At 41.5% G+C, this 14,854-nt stretch overlaps 1 protein-coding gene across 1 annotated transcript; it reads left to right on the top strand.

Annotated features, from left to right (window-relative positions):
- Positions 1-336: 336 nt before the first annotated feature.
- CIMIP5 (ciliary microtubule inner protein 5) lies at positions 337-4,025 on the top strand. Its single transcript, XM_077781769.2, is given in 8 exon segments — positions 337-578; positions 581-621; positions 624-714; positions 717-756; positions 3,035-3,073; positions 3,706-3,784; positions 3,786-3,834; positions 3,837-4,025. Coding segments are annotated over 8 exon segments (501 nt in total). The 5' UTR covers positions 337-475; the 3' UTR covers positions 3,896-4,025.
- The last annotated feature ends 10,829 nt before the right edge of the window (positions 4,026-14,854 follow it).

The following is a 14,854-nucleotide window of genomic DNA, read 5'->3' as shown; positions in this document are numbered from 1 at the left end:
ACAGGGAAACCAGCAGCTTTCAGGAGCTTTTGCTTCTGCTACATAACCACAACAAAAGTCCTCCTGACTACTCAGCAGCAATCTGCACAGCACCCTTTGCTATTAAACAAGATTTTATTGTTCTGAGGATCTGGAATAGAGGCTGATCTCAGCTGCAGTCACTGTAATCACCTTGTAAGCTAAGAGTTTGCTGGCTACATCTGGAGATCCCATTGCTTCCAATTACAGTCACTTCTTATGAAATTGCTGTTACCATGAAAATCCTGACAGCACTCAAGCAATGATGCAACAGAAAGCAGTAGGAAAAGGACATTAAATAAGAGGGAAATAAACCAGTGCTGAGCACTGCCTGTCAGTGCTGCTGTGTATATTTTCTGAAAGCACTCCAAAGCAACAGCTGAAAAAAAAATGTTAGGAGAAAAGGAACTTCAAAAGTGCAAACAAGAATAGGTTTCACTTTCTGAGAAGTCACAATATGGCTAAAAAGGCTGGGTATATGGTGAGTCTCAAAATGGACAAGCTGGAAAGGAGCTCTGGAATCAGGAGAAATACCTTGGTTAAGTCTTAGCAAACAGGAACCATACTCTGGGGCAACCAGCCCCAGCTCCTTCTGTGTCCTAGCAGCGCCCAGCTGAGCAGAACTGGCAACCACTGCACAAATGGCTGCTTGGGCCTGGGCAGACAAGCAGGCAGACCAGGTCCAACAGGATAAGATCTAGAGTCTGTGGAGGCTGGACAGAGAGGAAGAAGATTCTGGTAAGTCACTTGTTCCAGTTCATGTCTCTTTGGCTTGTCTTGACAATGGTCCTGATAGTCCCTGACAGCATTAGGGCTTGATCCAAAGCCAACACTATCAAACAAAATTTGCTGCTGCAGGGACTTTGGATCAGATCCTAATACCTTCCTTTCTAGGGTTACATTACCTCTGCTCTCCTTCACTGGACAAAATCTGTCCTAATATCTCCAGCATGCTGGGCTTAAGCTGAAAATCAATGCAAAGAACTGCATGCTAAGTATCTTTTAGCTCTTAGAGATTTCCACAATGAAGACATAAAAGTGCCAAGCTTTATAATTTATTGCAGACAGAGTGATATTATCACCTCTTCTCATACTCTTGGAAATGGCTGAAATGGAAGCTGAACAGAGTGTTCTGCCAAAATACAATTTTGTATTCCCAGTCTGTAAATCTACTGAACTTGCCCCATTGCTGTGGTATTTCAGCAGACTGCTGCACACGTACAACCTAAGCTTTGGCTGTGCACGCACCAGTGACCCAAAGGAACCCAAAATTAAGATCCTGTCTCTGCCACATATCTTGAGTAAGTGTTTATACTTCAGTATACATCATCAGTATGTCTATTAGAAGAATATTCTTGGTAAAATTAAAGTCAGCTCCATTTCCAGCTGCACATTGCCCAAGCTAAGGAAAGGGAAGAAAAAGAGTATCACTCAGAATTTTCTAAAATGGGAAACAAAACAATCCAAAACCTTCACCCCCTTCAGCCTTCCAGAGGAGATGCAGATCCCATCCCTGATTTCCCCAGAGACGTGTTTGCAGTCTTGCCTGGCTCTGTTTACTCGAGGGACAGGCTGATGCCAGGACTCTGACGCATGCAAAGCCAGGGCAATGTTACTCCCTCCCAGCTGTGCTGGGACACTCCGACTCTTGCTCAACAGTCTCAGCCTGTTCCATACTCATTCCCTAGCTAAGGCAGAAGGAAGGATTCTGTGCCTGTCCCTGGGGTTGATAGTCATGAATATTGGTGCAAACTCACTTTCATGTATAATGTAACACATCATACAGCTGAAGCATGTTCTGCTTTCCAGTTTTAGCTATGAAGACAGAAACTCTTGCAAAAAGGTAGGACAGGCTTGTAAAGAAAAAGATGCCTAAAGATGGATTAATCAAACTATATACCCTACAGCCTGCAGGGGACTGTCCTTCACTTCCACACTCCTGTCCCAAAAACAATAATGGAGAGAGGCTGGTATGCATTAAATGGTCTGACTTGAAGTAGATGTAGGGCAATGCCTGAGACCATGACATTTCTGACTAATTAGCACCATCCAGTAGCACCCAAACCTGATAATGCTCAAATAATGGCTGCATATCAAGATAAAAAATTCTAGAACCTCAGTCCTGTGCTGGTATACCAAGACATATAGTGATAAACACAACAGTCATAAATTCGATTTTATTTGCACCTGGGGCATATCTGTACTGGACAGGCGAGTGCAGCACAGAAATCCATTGCTCCTAGCACATGGCTGTACTGTACAGTCGAGCTCAGGTCAGAAGGATGTACAGCTTCAGCACTAGTTCAGTGAGCTTAGATGCAGCACAGGTAAGCAGCTCAGAGTCAGCCCAGGTGTCCCTTGAGCCCTGCTGCAGATAGAGCTGTACAGAACTGCTTCCTCTCTTGACTCACAGTACTCTTACAATAGTGGGTGAACTGATGTTTTTGCCATTTCAGGTCGAGGAAAGCAAAGGATAGAAAGTCAAAGGACTTGTCCTGCAGTCCCACACCAGGTATAGAACAGAGCTGAAGTGCCAAAGTCAGGTTTTCTGACTCCATGTGCTCCTAGCACAGCTACCTATCTGCACAGAATACTCCCATGGATATTTGCTGGCAGCAATATGGCTCTGGGAACTCCTACCAGGACTTCTGCCAGCAAAGTATTGGTCATTTTAATAATAAGATGCTATGTCTTCCTCAAGGCATTGGACAATGTTTTCTAGAGCAACTCAGGTCATAAGTAATTTATTTGCATTTGCACAAGGCATTGTGGGACATGGTATTCTCACCTTCCCTTAGCAAAAACAACACCCACTCCTCATATAGTATGGAAATAAAGAAAACCCTGGGCTCCATCACCAAAAAGACAGGTTTTAGTACCAGGAATCTGCAGGTTTATCAGCTGGGCTGCACATGTCAAACTGAGCAGTTGAACAGGCATTCAATTATGAACAACATTAACCAATTTATTTAAAGATAAAAAAATTTGACCCTATATTTTTTACTTCTATTCCAAGGTACCAGAACTGGAGTTTCCTAAAGAACCATGACCAAATATTGAGTTTTGAACAGACATTTAACTGTACCAATGCTCTTTTTAGTTTTCATCTATTTGAGCTAGGCTAATATTTCAAATTGAAGCATATCTAGGCATTATTGGCACATTTACTACTTTACTACTATAATCTTTAGGAAAAATAATAGAGTTGAAATGTTTTCCTCTGCTACCTATGTGTGTTCAATCTGTTTTAATGTTAACAACTTGGCAAAAAGACAGGTGCTGGAAGAATCAATTTCCTAGGAGCAAATTTGTAAGATAATCATCTTGCTGAAACCCAAGCCACTAACTAAAAATAAAAGAAAAAACTTCCCACATTGTAACCATTCTAGAACAGGGTAACTTCCATCCCAGATAACATTTTATGCAACACATTTTAAAATTATTCATTTCCCTCTGTTATCCTATCATAAGACAACAGGGGAAAAAAATCCTCAATTGTTTTGCTTTATTTCTACACTGTCACGTACATTTTATATGATATATTTAAATACATTTAAATTCTAATTTTGAAAGCAGAAGGGCTGATATTATAAGTGCTGATATTAAAAATAATTTCAGTAAGTTGTACTTTTGTAAGAAGCAATTCTTTCAATTTTGAAAACTTATTATTGGTATTTGTTTTATCTAGAGTAAGAGAAAGGAGCAGAAGCCACTGCCAAGCTATATGTCTGTGTTCTCAAGCAAAGTTTCCAATTCAACCAACCAAAACTACTGGCAGCCATATGAATACTGAGCTTGGCAGGGCTCTGGTAAATATGAATTCTTCAGTAGTGCTGCATGAATCAGGAAACTTGAGAGTGAGCTCCAGCTTTCCTAGTGCTTCAGTAACAATATAACAGCAACAAAGCAAGTTCTTTCAAGGGTAAAAACAGATCTGGTCAAACAATGCCATAATAGATGATCCTCTTCATATTTCGAGTGACTGCACCATATACAGACAGCACTACAGATCTCATCCATCTTCCCATGAAAAATACAGTAAGGATGCCACTAACATCTGAAAGAACAAAACTACAGACAAAAGGCCATTTCTTCCTGAATTTTATCTCCTGAAAGCAAACAATTATAAGAGATCTGCTCAGATGAGTCACAACATAAAAAATGCACTTCCAGTTCTGAAAGCCAGCATGATAAAAACGCAGCAGCTTGTTGCATTTCATGTAGTTAGACAAGGATTAATCAGCTTCTGTCATCTGCATGTTTAAACTTGCTCTAAAGAATAATACTTAGGCACGTGAGACATGCTCTGTGCTTTTCACCACTCCCTGCTGAGGGAGGAAGAACAAATATTTTTCACACTAGTTTTCATTTTTGTTTCTGTGGATTTGCTGCTCTTCAATTCCTTTCCCTTATGCTTTTTTTTCTGGTTTAGCTGATGGAAACTCATTGACAAGGAAGAAGGCTTTCACATTTTGATCTGAAGGCGTGTTGGCTCAGCAACTTGTCTTACACCTTCAGGATTGTCAGTCTTGAATTTAACAGGTTCATAATCCCTAAAATCTATGGTTTCCCAGGGAAACCATCCTCAAGTTAAATCAACACAACAATAACAAAAGCCTGTTCAGCAAGAGCATCTTCATTACATAGGTTGAAACTTTATGGCCTGTTGTTCTGTAGGGAAAAATCTGCAAGGAGCAGAGCAGAGAGAGGGTACACACAATATCTGTCCTTTAAGCTGTATGTAACTTCTGCAGGATCATGCTCAGGCCTACGTGGAGCTCAACACAGAAACCATTAGCATTGCCTCGAAACAACAGACTGCATTTTCTCACCAGAGTGAGATTAAGATGGGTGCACTCACACTTTGCAATTAAAGCTATTTGTTTTCATGATTAGACTTCAGTGGCAGAAGGAAGCCCAGCAAACTAGGTTACCACTGTGACCAGTATGATCACTGATCCATGTGGTCTCAGACAAAAAAAAAAGGCACTGTAGCAAGAAGAGCCAGGTCCCACCTCTGAAGTCACGTCTGCCAAGCACTTCTCCTCTTGACTTTCTCAAGACAGTGAGAACTATGAAGTATCAGGGCTTTAAAGATGACAGCTAAGTTACCTAAAGAAGGATGACCACCTCATGCAACTTGCCCAGGTGAGGAAGGCTGATTCCACTCTGTGCAGACATGAATGATGATGGATAACTGAGTTCAGACACACCTAATAGGAACCATCTTTTTAAAACTTCTTGTTCAGCTGAAGTGCTTTTTGCTCTCTCCTGTGAGCAGAAAACTGCACCAGGAACTCATTTGTCTCCTGAAAGCGGGAGAAGAAAAAGCAGATCAAGACTTTTCTTGTCCTTGTGCTGTCCAGAGCTTTTTCTGAAAACTTCACAGGCCACTCAGAGGTTACACATTTTCTGGTGGTTGCATAACAACAAGAGACATTGCCTTTGCATGCCTTACTCTGGGTCACAAACTTTACACTGAGTGGTGATGCCCAGTATCTGTCGGCTCAAGCTCCTACTCATATAAGAACATTTTGTTTGTAAACCTAGGGAATTTTGTTTTTCAGCATGAAAGCATACAGAGCTCTATGTTTCCTGACCTCCAGATGGCACTCAGTCTACATCAAGTAATCCACCAAAAAGGACACTTAGTGCCTTTTTAATTGCATTAAATAATTCCAGATTCTTGACTCTGTTTACTGTGTGTGAATCCAGAGAATCCTTCTCCCAGAGAGTTCCTGCAAACTGGAGGGTAAGAGGATGGTCTAAGCACCACATGATTCAATCCTCCCACTTCACTTAGAACCAGCATTGTTTCAACTGATGCACTTCTGGTTTTGGACAGGACCTTCCACATCTTACCGTAAAGATGTGAGCTACTAATCAGAGTTTAGAGAAGCAGTGATGGCAACTGGAGTATAGGAAGACATGTAATATAAGGAAAGGTTAAAAAGACTTAAAAGTTTAACCTGAAGGAAAAAAAAAGCAGTCCTGGAAGAGGATAGCAGTCTTTAGATACGTGTGCCTCTCTGGAATGACAAAATAAGTAATTTGCACTTCGAGGGAGTGTCAGGCAACAGCAAAAAATAACAAGCTTAAGTTTTAGCAGGGAAGAATCACATTAACTTTTTGGGAATCTAGTAGTAAGGATAATACAGCATGAAATGGATTCCCTGAGGAATCTCCACCTTTGAAGGTTAAACACATACGTTCATCAAGAGGGATATATTTAATAGGGTTTGTCTTGTATTGTATAAATTGAATAACTGTCTGAAGATATTTTCACCAATTGTATGACTAACCAGAGCTGTTGGGATCAGAACATATTTTACAAAAATGGTTTTTCAAAAACATTCACAAAATTTTTTTTTTTAATTCCTATTTTAATTATACCAGGTTTAAATAGATTTCAAAAATACAGATTAATAACTTTTTTAAATTGAAATATATTTCTAATTCTTCTAACTACTCATATATGATACTTTTCACAAAGTCTAGATGTGTCTCTTTTAATCACACACATCTGAAAGGCTTGTTTAGTGCCCTCCTGACAGCCATGTAAGGACACTTCACAAAGAACATATTATGTAATTTCTGTGAATGGCAACAGCCAATTTTCTTTTAAAAAATTGACAAAGTCTTCAGTAAAAATGTATAGTCCTGTGTCCTTAATCAGATAAAGCAGTCATGGAGGTGCCAGGCATATCTTGCAGTGGGGACGTGCAGTGACAATGTGTGTACAGCACAGGAAAAGCCCTGCACTCCCCTCTGCTGCATCCTCCCTTGCATGGTCACTCCAGGCCAACAGATCACAACTGGAAACTCTGTAGGAATACCTGAAAAGGAGCCAAAGTATGGAATAATTTTTTACTTAACTGTTGAAGAGTCCAACCTTGGAAAATATAGTTCTGTGCCTTGTTGTGAGATCATACCAACCCACAACTGACTCTTTTTATGTGCAATTAAGCTAATATCTTGACTTTCTGAGTTCAAGCTAATCGAAATTTCTCTAAAATACTAGTGGACAACAACTGGATAGAACCAGCTCTGTTCGCCACAGAACTCAAATTCATTCCTATTTCCTGCTGAAATCAATAGCAACTCTTAAGCATTTTGACATTTTAATTATTAAAGGGGAATGTCTTGAGAACCAAAGTTTACTATGTGCAATAGATCAGATCATCTGTGTGATATGGGAACATTGTGTAGAACTGGACATCTGATTTTGTTAAATTATTACACTCTCCTAATAATTACATGTAAATTATTTTATGTTGTGCAATTAGCTCTCCAGCATTACAATTCCAAAGTTTGTTTGGGTCTCTCCACCATGTACAGCTACCTCCAGAAAAGACCTTTTGGGAATATCCAGGGTCCTAATCAAAACTGCCTTAGCACCTGCAAGTAGAAGACAGCAAACAGACAAACTCTAGACTGCAATTTCATCCCAAGTTTAGCATTTTTCTTTTACAGTAATTATCTTTGCTAACTAATCCTTATTTATATAAGCAGAGTGTCTTAGAAAGATTGGATGAGATTATAATAGTAGTGAAATCTGTAAATAATCAGTGGAGAGTCCATTTATCAAAGAGATTGTGTAGATATTAAACTGTGTGGTAAATTACTTGTAAAGTATTCTTATGGTGTATCTCTTGGGCTTCAGTTTTATAAGCTTTTTTTTTCACTTTTGTTTCCAGATCTCAAACAAGGGATTATCCATGTTTAGAGAATTCATTTTCTTTATTTCTTTCAGTTAATGGCACAAGTGGGTAGCAGCATTGATTTAGATCTTTCTTTAGTTATATCTGCTTTATTTTCTATATTTTTGATTATAGCTATAATATTTATCATGTGAACACGTTTCCACTACATCTGGATTTTGTGTGTTTGCATTTTGAGTTCTATTTAAATTTTAAAAAGTGTGAAATATATATTTAAAAAAAATACCTAAGTTCATATAAATCTGTGTTTCTTGTGCTTTTAGAACAGTCTTTGTATATAGTTCCCAGATGGCACCTTAAGTATAAAGTTTCATTTAATAAGGTTTATTACTGTCAATCCAGTTGTTTCTTGGAAACTGTATTTAAAACTGTTTTTTGATCTTTAGATTACTCTAAAGTAAAAAAAAAAAAAAAACAACAAAAAAAACCAAAACTAAGACAAAACAAAACAAAACAAAACACAAAAAAAAAAAAGAAAGAAAAAAGAAAAAAAAAAGAAAAACAGAAACAGGTTTTCCTGCACAGAAGGTCTCATTGTACTGTGACAATTACTGCATAAACATTAAGATTCCTAGAACTGGTAAGAGCAAGGACGATTATGTATGAACATTAGATGGGTAATACTGCCAGTCGGTGCATCATCTGTTTCTATGCATTATGTGCATATATACTGACGTTGCTCAGTTTCTAAAAAGAAATAAATTTCTGAAGTAAAGTTCTTCTTAAATCAGACAACAGTTTTCTAAAGTGGGGCATTTTTTTGTTGGTGGTTTTTTTTGTTTTGGTTTTTTTTTTGATGCCTGTCAGGGTCTCAAGTTGCATTTCCTAAATCCTGCACAGATATAAACCACTAAAACTTTCCTAAATCTGAATGTCTCTCTTAAAAATTTTACTTGCTACTCTGAATCCACATCAGATATGTTTTCCTTCTTCAGAAAACTTCATGTTTGTGCCAATGAATTCCTTGAAACACAGATATGTCTCCATGTAACTCAAGAATTCTGCTGAAAGCTGAAGAGGTGCTGGCACAGGCCTGCCCAGAGCCCTCTTCTGTCACAGGGCATAGATTGACTGACTTCAGCTTGTGACTTTTCCAAAGCCTCTCTGAGAAGCTGCATGAACCTATATATCTGCAAAAAACTGTCAGCACTTAAAAATGGAATTTCCAAGGTCTGGGGTTACAGCCTCATGTCAGCACAAAACCTTTATGCCAGACTCATAGAGCAAAACCACTGCAAATTTCTATTAACTGTCTCTTAACCCAGAGGAAAGTCTCAGCAGGCATATAATGATTGATAAATTGCATTAAGAGGTAATGTCCAAGTAAACTGGCACAATAAATATAAAAATTATGACATTTGGGTTCACTCTATGACCCAATCACTATGACTTAAAACTGTGGGTTCACTTTGCCCAGTTACTGATAACCAAATATCATCACTGGACATATTTTATATGATCTAGCACAAAGCTTATTTAGCAGTTACACTGTTATGTCTCTTTAAAGTCAGATAGACTGAAAAAACAGTGTTTACATCAACTGTCTGCCACAAAACTTAATGGAATGCTGACACATTGCTAGCACTGTGTTTGTTACCATAGAGATACATAAAAAACCCTGCAAGGCCCAGAGTGAAACCCACACCTGGCAGTGTTTCAGACCTGGTGAGATGATGATGATCTTTGCTGGAATAAGCAGGATTGTAACTGTAGCTGCTCCTCCGTGCTGGCAGATCCATTTGAACACTCTGGGAGAATCTTAAGACATTTAGCAAGAGTGCAGGAGGCATCATGCAGTAGGACCTTGGCAAGAGCTGCTGCCCTTATGTACTCTCAACTCCTGCTGGAGCCTCCTCTTTGGTCAGATGTAAGTATGGATCTGAACATAACTTGTTCCACATCCAAAAGCTGCAGCTCAACATTCTCTCTGGGCTACAAGCTCAATGCAGATTTAGTAATAGGAACACTAGTTAGTGTATTTTCCTTCTCTTCTGCTCCTCCCAGATCCTAGCTTTGTTAGGCTTTTGGGTTAGGTTTTAAAACCTGTGTTTGGCATTCTAGGCTCTATCAGTACTACTTTTTAGATAGCAATATTATTTTCAATAAATGTCATTACCCAGAATGGTCTTAAGGCCTTCTGTTAACTCAGAAAAACATTCTGGACCAAACACTGAGTCAAGAGGGTTTGGGGTTTTTTTTGCTTATAGTACTTTCATTCTATTTGTTATGCTTCTGTTCAGCCTAACATCAAGTAAACCTTATATAAATAAGGTCATGTTTTCATTTCCCACAAATATATACAACACACTGCAGGCAGAACCAACAAACTACACGCAACCTCCACGGCTTCTTTTATACGCCTGTCATGCACATTTGTACAATGTAACCTCAAACATGAAGCACACAGGGATCCATTGGACTTCTTTAGTGTGAGAAGGATCTTGAAGTCAGAGCTGAAGCAGTGTCATTGTGCCACCAAGGAGCCTCAGCACAGAGATAACCTCTTCCTCAAGGTGAGCTTTTGTGACAACTCTGCATCAGTCTACTCCTCAACAGTAAAGCTCACAGTCCTTGGGAACTACAAGTGTTCAGCAAAGACAACCAGACGCGAAGAGTACCTAAAATCATAGCCATCCTTTTTCAATTTTGTTTTAAAGTCTTGATAATTTTTACCATGTCTTAATTTGATGTGTCTGGTGGCAGAATGGAGCCTCAAATACGCAGTTTGTGTAAGGACTAAAGTACAGGAAATCACAGTCATGTAGCCACAAGGGACCTCTGGAGGCCTCTAGGCCAAGTCCCTGCTCAAAGCAAGGCCAATGCTGATGTTACACCAGGTTGCTCAGGACCTTGTCCTGTTCAGTTGTGAAAATCTCCACAGACAGAGATGTCAGAGCCTCTCTGGGCCACTGTTCCAGTACTCAACTCCATTCCCTCATGCCTGAGTAGCTCATACCTGTTCCCCTCTTTCCAGCCCTCCCTTTTTGGTGTTTGAGTTCAGAGAAGCTCTGCTGGATCAGCCAAGCTGTTCCTCTGCCTGCCTGAGTTCCAGCTCACCAGCCAAGCCAGCTTTTGTTCTGTGAGCGTGTTCTTCTCTTTGAATTTCAATGCACCTTCCTGATCTCCATTGCCCCCATCACATGTTCCTGGGAGGTTCTGACAAACCAATTTCCCAAACAAGACATATTCTGTTCTTCTGAAGCCCAGAATCTTTATTCTACTATTTGTCTTCCTTCCTTCCTTCTCTTGGGGTTTTAATTCTAAGGTCCTGGACCTTAAAAGGCCAAGGCTGCCCTTTACCTGAACATTGCCTATTTTTAATTCCTTTCTTGTTTATGAGTAACAAATCTGGGACAAAAAAGAATGTTCTTGATGACCCACAAAAATTGGCTGGACTGCTTTTACCCTACTGGGTGCTCCTCCAGATAGCAGAGCAATTTTGTATTCCAAAGCAGGCAGTTCTTACAATTGTGAGCTCCTTGTAGTTATTTCAAGCTTTATCTGCTTCCTCTTCCTATCAATTTATAGAAGGTGCCTGCACAGTGCTCCCCATGCCAGGGTCATCACCAATTTTGACCCATCAGCTCTCAGCTGACTCAACGCTTATTACAACAAGCAGGGGAAAGCTCCAGGCAAATAGAAACTGTTTTGTGTAGAACACAACTTCCACTCATTTCCCTGTCTGCTTTTCCAAAAAAGCTTGAATCCTCCCACTTGAAATGTGCTGTGCCATACTGTCCCTGTGATCCCTTAGAGGTCACAGCCCTGTAACAGTGCTGGTACGTCTAATTCCTCTGGTTTCTTCCCTGAGCTCTATGGGTTGACACACTGTTCATGCTCCCTTCCCTGAGCAAACAAAATAGCCTCCTGTAACCTGCTGTCCCTGGCAACTCTGTCCATCCCCAGCTTCCTTTATGTGTCTCTCAGGGACTGTCCCCATCCGCACAGGTTCCTCAGTGGTGGATGTAACCTAGAGCTTAAACATTAATTATCTATAAAATGAACTATTCCCTGTTAGCATGGCAGGCTGTGGAAATAACCAGCAGGAGTGCACTCTCTGCATTCCTTGCAAACCCACAAAATGTAAGGCATTCTGTTCAAAAATCCAACTGTGATAAGCCGACATCATTATGGGGAAAAAATGTTTTGGCTTTTTGTCCTTAGTTACGACAGGAAGATTATTTTCCTTCTCTGTGTTATTTTCAATAGGAATCAACATGTGCATTCCCATTTGAGGCGCAGCAGTGTTAAACCACTGCCTATCTGCTGCAGAACTGGCAATTTGCACTGGAGACTCAGATGTTATAAATTCATTTCCTGAAATGCAATTTGAAGGGGTCTTGCATTCTGCTGCAACTCACCAAAACTGAAACTCAATGTAGAACTAAGTAATGTAGACAGACTAGAAAGAATTTCTCATACTGCTCTGAGATTAAATTTTTCTTCATGACCTTGGATGAGACTGCCCAGCATTGTGATGTCTGTTCCTTCCCTAAGCTGCTTCTCACGTGGGCAGTGAACAGATGCAGAGTGGGACCATTACACAGACAGGGCAGGGGAGATGGTAAATCATCCTGGTCATCTGACTGCTTGCAATGCAAAGTAGGTTCTGTTTTCAAAAGGGTAAAATGCTGACTAAAGCTAAATACTTAATAACTTCTTAAATATAAAAATATAATTGAATAAAATGGACTCATGGACCTGTTTAATAGTTTGAAGTTAATTCAGCTTCTTGATTACTGTAGGAAGGTACAAGGCAGCACACATTACTGACAATTTTATAGGTGTTTTGGATCAGCATCCACACAGTAGTGCAAATATGCAATTTCTATTATCTGAAACGACAGACACACCTACACCTCAGACCTAACTTTAAATAACTTCATCTTGTATGACAATGTCTCAACTTTTTTTCAAGTACATAATGCTCCCACAAAGTCAACAACTCAGTTTATGAAGAAAATCTTGGAACAGTCACTATTTAAGGTAAACCCAAATTTTCTTTTCTTCTTTTACCTTATTGTCTTTGAAAAGCTTGATTACTTTGAATTGTATTACCAGAAACACAGTTTCTACATAAGAATTGTATTTGGGGCCATTTATTTCTGAGTTTTGAGATTGCATGTATTTCTACATAAAGAAGTACTTTATGTACTTCTTCTTCCTTTTATGACTGACTTATCAAAGGGAAACATGATTTACAAATTCAGAATTAGAAATAGGTTTAAAATACCATCAAGGGTAGGCAGAATTAATGCAATGTACCTGTTTCAAGCCATTTTAAGTACTACTGACCATAGTAAAATACAACTTTTATTAAAATTAAAACAAAAAAAGAAGAAATGTTATACCCGTGAATAATGCCTCATGTTAAAGCAATTACAGTTTAGGTAAAACTCTGAATTAATGGTGTAGATTTGACAGTCTGAGCAGTCCTGGCCATATGGAGGCACAAAAGAGCGAAAATTCTGTCCAAGCGTAATCAGTACAAATGTGTGTTCCTAGGATAACCTTTATTTAGTTCTGACAAAATGAGAAGTACAAAAACTTTACTGGTTTTGTATCTAACTGTGTATGGTGGGTAGGTGTATGTTCTGGAGAAGCTATTCCATCTCCAGTAACCTGTGATAAATAACTTAAAGAATAACAATTTTCAGCTCCCCTCAAGTTGCTGAAAGGCTAACTGGCCAAAAAAAAAAAAAAAAAAAAAAAAAAAAAAAAAGATAAAAGAATGTAAATGTATGCACACAGGATGATAAACACAGCTGGAACCGGTGGAGAAACAGATAAGGAGGCCTACAGAGGGTTTTCAACAAATTTTATGTAACAAGAAATAACAGCACATACACGAAGAAAATCTTCAAGGGAAAGTCACCTTTAATATTGAAGCATTCAGTGAATACAATCACAAAAGATCTCTCTTAATAAACCCCCGGAACCATAAACTTCCAGTAAGAGGTGAATGCATGCAAATTAGTTCTAGGAAAATGGCTTATTAAATAAGAAGCACGTTTTAATGTATATAGTTATAATGAATAAAAACCCTGCTATAAAGTCTCACTCCAGACACAGAATAAATCCACTGTGTCCTGCACAAGTAAACAATACCTCCTTTCTAATACTTCAAATTGCATTTGAAAGTTTATTCCAGCTAATTTTGGTATCATCTGTCAAGTCCAGCATTTAGCAACTTTTAATTTTGATGCACATTTTCTTGTAAAAATAAAGTGCTGCGGTCAGACCCGTGTGATCCTTGCTGCAGGAGTTAGTTCCACAGCGGTCCAGAGAGAATTACCTGAAAGGCACGGGCGCTGGAGCAGTCGGGACTTACTTTGGGGGAGAAAACCGAGCTCCAGCCTACAGCTCCAAAGCCGGAGCACTGCACTGCTCGGGGTGAGCACGGCCCACGGCCGGCACGGCATCACATCATCCCTGTTCTGGGGATGTTTATGGTAACAGAGGCATTCCGACAACACTCCGAGTCTGGAGCGGAGCGGTTCTCGGCCCGGTCACCGAGGGAGTCGGAGGCACGGAGACCCCAGCCAGCGGCACGGGTGTCCCCTGGGTTCGGCAGCACGGCCCGGGCCGCCCTCCCTGCGTGCCCCGGGCGGCAGGGCGGCCCGCGGCCCGGGCAGGGCGGACCGCGGCCCGGGCGGCAGGGCGGACCGCGCCCCGGGCGGCAGGGCGGCCCGCGCCCCGGGCAGGGCGGACCGCGCCCCGGGCGGCAGGGCGGCCCGCGCCCCGGGCAGGGCGGACCGCGCCCCGGGCGGCAGGGCGGCCCGCGCCCCGGGCAGGGCGGCCCGCGCCCCGGGCGGCAGGGCGGACCGCGCCCCGGGCGGCAGGGCGGCCCGCGCCCCGGGCAGGGCGGCCCGCGCCCCGGGCAGCGCGCAGAGCGGACCGCGCCCCGGGCAGGGCGGCCCGCGCCCCGGGCGGCAGGGCGGACCGCGCCCCGGGCGGCAGGGCGGCCCGCGCCCCGGGCGGCAGGGCGGCCCGCGCCCCGGGCAGGGCGGACCGCGCCCCGGGCGGCAGGGCGGACCGCGGCCCGGGCAGGGCGGCCCGCGCCCCGGGCAGGGCGGACCGGCGGCCGCCCCGGGCGCTCGGCGAGGGCCGCGCCG

Source organism: Lonchura striata, chromosome 3 (genome assembly GCF_050655825.1).
Source record: "Lonchura striata isolate lonStrDom1 chromosome 3, ASM5065582v1, whole genome shotgun sequence".
NCBI lineage: Eukaryota > Metazoa > Chordata > Aves > Passeriformes > Estrildidae > Lonchura > Lonchura striata.
Note: the sequence above shows the minus strand (reverse complement) of the source record. Positions and strands in the feature narration are given on the sequence as shown.